We start from the raw sequence: 7500 nt of genomic DNA, 5'->3' as shown, positions 1-7500 counted from the left end.
CTAAGAGAGCAAAGCTTGTAAGTTCAATGTGCACATTTGAATAGCTTAGTTACTCAAAAAAGTTGACATTTGGGTACGTCGTTTCTTAATAGGGAAATACATTAATGCCTCTTGTTTTCATGTTAGAATTTGAGCTAGAGAGCTAGTACCCGTCAATCCAAGAGTTTATCAATGTTATCAATCACGTTTTTTGAAATACCTTAATTTAAAATGGTAAAATTAACCATTGGGATTTTTACTGCAGTTATCATTATTACTGTTTGCTGTTACATCCCTCCGTGCAACAAAGGTATCGAAATATGGCACTGTTTGATTTCACGTGAATCAGTACCCGGTAATACCGACAGACTTCGGTTGGTACCTATAAATGTACCAAATTCGATATCCATCCTTGCGTCCACGAAACAACTTAGGCGGAATTTAATTAAGGCTTATGCTCAGTTAGCCTTGTATAGGATAAACTTTTAAATAGCCGTCCAATGTAGTGACCACTATGAATGAAAGAGTTCGCTTATAGTTCCCACCAATACTGAATAATCCTCTATGATTGAAGACATCAGCAACATGTACCAAGGTCAGCCAGTATTTGTAGTATGCACTGTGGATATTTGCTAATTGTAATGCTTTTGGTATTAAAGCATTTAAATAACAAAACATTCAAGTGTGGATTCTTACCTTCACTAGCTCATTGTTGTTTGAAATTATTTCCAATGTGTTTTTATTGTTGTACTTGTCTTAATCATTTTGTATGAGTTTTACAATTTTCGCAACTTTTTTTTAAAGCCTAACCAGGGACGAGGGTTGCAAATTAGCCTGTAGCTAGAAGTCTTATGTACTTTGACATCGGTTACCTTACCCGTGGGTAGCAATGTTTAATTGTACTGTCCCTGTCAAATATATACACAAATTAAATAAACACATAAATAAAAATAAATAAATGAGAGATTTATTTTACTCAATGATGTATTGAAACTCTTGCAATATTGACATTGAGACGGACAACATTGTTACCTTCCATATCAAAAAGAACTTCCCAATCTTCAGACTGATCATTGTTTCTCACAGGTAGGAGCTTGAAAAACCTCCGGTTCTTGGTTGGGGAGCACATACTGCAAAGTAACATATGCACCGTCATGCCGGCAACTTTGATGATCAACTAAAAATGGAAACATTGACTTTGGAGCTGAAGGAAATCGACAACGTCTACCTTTGCGTGGCTAGTTGTATTAGAACAGAGGTCTCCAACCCGTCGCTCCCAAGCTACCAGTAGCTCGCCACAGGGTTATCCGAATGCGAGGGGATTTATTGTGCATAGCTATCTAAGACAGCTGCTATACGTTGGCTGAACGATCAAGTTTTTTGAACGGCTTTTTTACGTGAACAACAAGTAGGCTACTAACTCACAGAATAGTTTTTAGATAGGAATCGGTTCTCATAGTTCACTCGATCCTTGCTCAAAAAGCTTTTGTTCGTGAATGTCACATCTCTAAACCAACAACTGGGGTTTTCAGCATGTAATTACAATCCTTATTTCAACATCATCGATGAAAAATAACATACATGAGAAGTGTACATTATGTTTCTATCCCAATTATTTGAATTAATTACAATCTTCAAACTGCACAACGATATCTGTGTGTGTGTGTTTGTGTGTGTGTGTGTGTGTGTGTGTGTGTGTCTGTATGAGCGCTTCTTCCGAAAATTTGGCTTTATTGCTGGTTGTACAATAGGAAGGGGATTCATATGGCCTCACACATGAAACATGACAAATTGGGGGGTGCATTATCCACTTTATCCGCCAGATGGTAGTAGAGTGTTGAATACCTTAAAACATGGGTGTCAAAGTGTGGCCCGGGGGCCAAAATTGACCCGCCATGTAATTTCACTTGGCCCTTGAGGCGATATCAAGTTAACACTAGAGCTGGCCCGCCGATTATATACAGCGACGGTGCCGCGGTAACACCGCTAATTCTCATACTTGCCAACCCTCCCGGGAGACTACCAAATTTCAGTGCCCCTCCCGAACATCGTCACGTCCGCTTTTCATCCAGTCCATCGAGTGCTGGCCCAGTCACATTATATGTGCGGCTCCTGCACGCACACACAAGTGAATGCAAAGCATACTTGATCAACAGCAATACAGGTTACACTGAGGGTAGCCGTATAAAAAACTTTAACACTGTTAGAAATATAGGCCACAATGTGAACCCACACCAAACAAGAATGACTAACTTATCCGGGACGCTACAAGGTGTGTGTATGTGTGGGGGAGGGGGTTGGTGGTAGCGGGGGTGTATTTTGTAGCGTCTCGGAAGAGTTAGTGCTGCAAAGGGTTCTGGGTATTTGTTCTGTTGTGTTTATGTTGTGTTACGGTGCAGATGTTCTCCCGAAATGTGTTTGTCATTCTTATTTGGTGTGGGTTCACAGTGTGGTGTATATTTCTAACAGTGTTAAAGTGTTTTATACGCCCACCCTCAGTGCAACCTGTATCGCTGTTGATCAAGTATGCGTTGCATTCACGTGTTTGTGCGTGCAGAAGCCGCACATATCTTGTGACTGGGCCGGCACGTTGTTAGAATGGATGAAAAGCGGACGTGACGACAGCTCGTAGAGGACGTTAAAGGCGGCCCGGTACCAATTGGCCGGTGGTTGGGGACCACTGGACTACGAGATATAATGACTGATGAACACCTTCGTTCGATAATGAAGGTTGCCTCAGCTCAAAGCCTGAGCCCCGACATTAATGAACTAGCATCCAAGAAAAGATGCCAGGTATCTGGCTTGGGCACATCAGATTAAATCAGTGTGTTGCAAACTGAGCAATTTAAAGTCCAGAATGGTTGGTTTATTCATAATTTTATTTTCAAATTTATTAGCCTGTGGAAAAAAGTTAATGTTGATGTTTACCTCAGAAGGCTGCAAATAGAAAAGAGGCATTACATTTTTATTTAAATTGTATTTTATATGCCATTGATATTTTTAAATTATTATATATATATATATATATATATATATATATAACTCGAATTTGCATGTCACTATAAAGTTATATAAGCCTTGCTTGTTCAATATTCAATGCAAAACTTTTTTGGGTCCCTATTAAAAGGTTAATTTGTTGAACCTTGGCCCGCGGCTTTGTTCAGTTTTAAATTTTGGCCCACTCTGTATTTGAGTTTGACACCCCTGCCTTAAAATGTGTTTTGTGGCAATTCCAACTTTGACCACAAGGTCAGTTGCTATGTAGAGTGGTGCTTTCTATCATTTTCCAGTAGACTGCATTGCAAAATTATATAACACTCCACCTTCCTCTCATGTGAGATCCACCCAGTAATGGCCCATATGAATCTCTTCCTTACTGTATGGATATATTTTTTTTTTACTTCAGATAATCGTTTATCATGTTCGTTAGATTTTACACTTCAGTTTGGTATCACATTTATATTCAGACTTAAATCACAGCGATCCTGCGATGAGGTGGCGACTTGTCCAGGGTGTACCCCGTCTTCCGCCCGAATGCAGCTGAGATAGGCTCCAGCACCCCCCGCAACCCCGAAAGGGACAAGCGGTAGAAAATGGATGGATGGATCATAGCGATCACAAGTGGACAAAAAAGTGAAGCTCAAATTCAACCCATTCAAACAGAAGCATCGCAACATTCGACTGGAATAAAGTTATTACTTATCTATGTATACTTTTTAATAAAATATGGAGACGCACAATGTAATTTTTTTAACCCGGAATCATTATTAAGTTCTTAGACTTTCCATTCACTGAACTCTAAAACTGTTGAAAGTGTTTTAAAATAAATGAGAAAGATGCATTTTGCAGCTATTAAAAGGGGACCTTCACTTTTTTTGGAATTGTGCCTAACGTTCAATCATTACGAAAGACATGATGATGGATGTATTTTGTCTAATGCATTCCAACTTGTAAATAAACGTAAATAAAAGTCTGCTTACAGCGAAGCCAATGAAAGGTCCTCTATTACACCCATAAAACCCAATAAAACACATCCAAAAAGCGCCAACAATACTCCAGTTACATTTCGTGACTTGAATATTAACCAAGTATTAGAGATATTGTTATTATAAGCGCTAACACAGACAAACTATCTATAACACTATCTTGTGTGCCTATGTTGACATTAACGACTGGTCAGCTGCTTCCTATAGTTTCCTTGTTCGTCAGACATTATTCTACATCATAAATCATGCCTCTCACCTGGTTAGTTGGAGGACAAGGACATATTCCGACAAGTTGGTACACTTTGACAACCAATTTAGACCCGGTAATGGCAAGAACGACACAAAAAGACGCTTGGTTGCATTGCTCTTTTCTTTCTGAGGATCATGAGTCATTCTTCATCTAATTATATGGGAATATATAGTCGGCATCCTAATGACAGCAGACCTTGCACAGTAAGTGATGTTTTATTATGTTTGTTGGCTCTCATGAAGTCTGCAGTGAGTAATAATCAGACATCATGCGTTTTTTAATATTAAAATGTTTTTTAATATGAAATGTTATTGTAAATGTGCCCATTACTACATTACATATACTTACATTATGTAAATAAAACCCATATAGAGATGTTGGGATGTTTTTTAAGGGCTTTATAGGCAGAATATAGCGGCTTCAATAGGCTCCACTGTAAGCGGACTTTTAAATGGCATTAATTTACTATTTAAAATGCATTAAAAAAATACAGAAATCCATGTCATTTCTTTCATAATGATTGTCAACGATAGGCAAAATTCCCCCAAAAAGTGCATCTCTCCTTTAAGTGAATTGTAAAACAATATGTAACAACAGAATAATAATATACTGTAACAAATATTACTGTGACCATTTAATACTGAAGTTAAAAGATTGAATTAGGTGTCAAATTAAAGGTCTGTTGATGCTTACTCAGACTTGGTAGACTATAAACAGGATTATAGGCACATAATGCTTGTAAAGTACCTGTGCGATGTATAATTTAAAAAAAAAGTTTTAGTATCATTTGTTCACAATTTTGTCCTTACAAAACCGAAACAAAAACCGACTGAATAAAATTCGTCATTTCAATATTTTTCCACAGACACAACTGGAAAACGGACAAAACAAATAATGGGCATAGAAATTAATTTTTTGCAAATCCCTTTGATGAACCAGGTTTATTCGGCAGTAGTTTTATTTGGGCTTGGGTGTCCGACCGAGGTTATTAACGGGTGAGTAAGGCCCAGGGTGCCTCCCACTTGTTGTTAAATATCTGATTGTTTATTTGCTATGGCTTTGCCGTCACCTAGTGAAAAATGTGAGCAATGCAGGCCAATGACCAAGAACAGCACTAATTTATATGACATTATCCAAACAACCTATCTCACTCATGGCGCAAAAAAACCGCAACCGCCATAAAAAGTCAACACAAATCGTCACACATATCACAACTTGCTCAATGAACTTTAAGGATATTATAAAAATGTCCAAGCACCATTTTCAAAATAACACCCATCTACTACAATGCACGTTGGGAAAATTGCAAACCACACTCTCTCCACACTTCTCTATCTTTGGCGCATTTTAGCTGATATATAAATATATATATATATATATATATATATATATATATATATATATATATATATATATATATATATATATATATATATATATATATATATATATATATATATATATATATATATATATATATATATATATATATATATAATATAATAAATATATATATAATATAATACATATATATATATATATATATAATATATATATATATATAATATAATACATATATATATATATATATACACTGTATATATGTGTCATGTCTGTGTTTTTGTTTTGCTTGGTTTTTGGACACTTTTTAGTTCCTGGTTTCACTTCCTGGTTTTGTTTTGTTTCCATGGTTACTCATTAGTTTCACCTGTTCCACGTTTGGACTCACACACACCTGTCTCACGTTTTCACATTGTCATGTCACGCACCTGTTCACAGTTAGTCACGCACCTGTTTTCACTTATCATGTCACTATATAGGCTTTTCTGTTTCTGTTGTTCGTCCTGGCGACATCATACATTCATGCCATGTTCACAGTTCCTTGTCACGTAAGTTTTTGTTTGTTTCATAGTCATAGTTTTTTTGCCCAAGTGCTAGTTTTTGTTTCATTAGTCAAGTTTGTTCTCCGCCTTTGTGCGCGCCTTTTGTTTGTACCCTTTTGTTTGTACCCTTTTGTTTGTACTTTGTAGTTTATAGTAATAATTAAACTATGTCTTTACCTGCACGCCACGTCCGTTCCAATTCTTGCATCTTGGGAAAACAAAACCCTCACAGTCCACGTTATGACAGAATGTCGCCAGCATCAAAAAGTTTTTCCGCAAGAGGTTTGGACGAGGGAGCGTGGGCGGTACTGCGTGCGATGGAAGAGGAAACGCTGCACTATTCCTCCGTGGAGCGCAGAGACCTGATGTGGGGGCCAAATGGAGAACTGGTGCCATTGAGCTCCGTTTGGTCCGAAGACGTTGGCACGTCGCCCCAGCCGTGGAAGCGACGCCCAAGACGAAGGACGTTTGGGAAGACTTCTGCGAGGGGACGGGTGGCTTTGTTCCCGCAAGCTCCTCCTCCTCCGGGCGGAAACAGGCTGCTTCCTGCCCGGCTTCTCCAGGATGACGTCACGCCGTCGCCGGAGGATGACATCACAGACAAAGATTTTTTTTCCCTCAACTCTCTTTTCAGTCAACCGCTCCCAACTAAAGACTCCATGTCAATAACTAAACTTTATCAGAACATGTTTTTGGACATTAGAACAAGTCATGTCAAGCTATCTGATTTTCATGCCACACCCATGCCACGAAATGTTTCTTTTTCTGCACCCACAAAAATCCAAGTGGGAAAAGATGAAAGACATTTTGGACAGTTTGGAGGGGAGGATTCTACCCCCCTCCCGACCTCCCTCCACCCACCCCAAAAGACGGTTCCAGACCGCGGGGAGCGCGTCTGGGATCCGCTCCTTGAGGGGGGGGGGGGGCTAGGGCTGGGAATTGTTCAGGTGGGTCGGGTCAGCTTCGTCACGCCAAGCCACAGCCACCAGCACGACCCCCACCACCTGTCTTTCGACCTGCCAAGCCACAGCCACCAGCACGACCACCACCACCAGTTTTTCGACCATGCCAAGATCTACCTGCTCCACGCCAAGCGCCACCAGTACCTGCTCCACGCCAAGCGCCACCAGTACCTGCTCCACGCCAAGCGCCGCCAGTACCTGCTCCACGCCAAGCGCCGCCAGTCGCAGCTTCACGACGCCAAGCGCCGCCAGTCGCAGCTTCACGACGCCAAGTGCCGCCAGTCGCAGCTTCACGACGCCAAGTGCCGCCAGTCGCAGCTTCGCGACGCCAAGTGCCGCCAGTCGCAGCTTCGCGACGCCAAGTGCCGCCAGTCGCAGCTTCGCGACGCCAAGTGCCGCCAGTCGCAGCTTCACGACGCCAAGTGCCGCCAGTCGCACCT

General features: G+C 40.4%; 1 protein-coding gene across 2 annotated transcripts in view; it reads right to left on the bottom strand.

The window, feature by feature from the left end:
* The window catches only part of hsf4 (heat shock transcription factor 4), a 50475-nt gene that overhangs the window by 4802 nt on the left and 38173 nt on the right, over window positions 1-7500 (bottom strand). For both annotated transcript variants that reach the window (XM_062035574.1, XM_062035575.1), the window contains exon 12: window positions 1012-1109. In XM_062035574.1, coding sequence (XP_061891558.1) covers window positions 1050-1109 — 60 coding nt within the window. In that variant the 3' untranslated portion in view covers window positions 1012-1049. The remainder of the gene's footprint in view (window positions 1-1011; window positions 1110-7500) is intronic.

This window comes from Entelurus aequoreus, linkage group LG24, assembly GCF_033978785.1.
Source record: "Entelurus aequoreus isolate RoL-2023_Sb linkage group LG24, RoL_Eaeq_v1.1, whole genome shotgun sequence".
NCBI classification, from domain to species: Eukaryota; Metazoa; Chordata; class Actinopteri; order Syngnathiformes; family Syngnathidae; genus Entelurus; species Entelurus aequoreus.
Note: the sequence above shows the minus strand (reverse complement) of the source record. Positions and strands in the feature narration are given on the sequence as shown.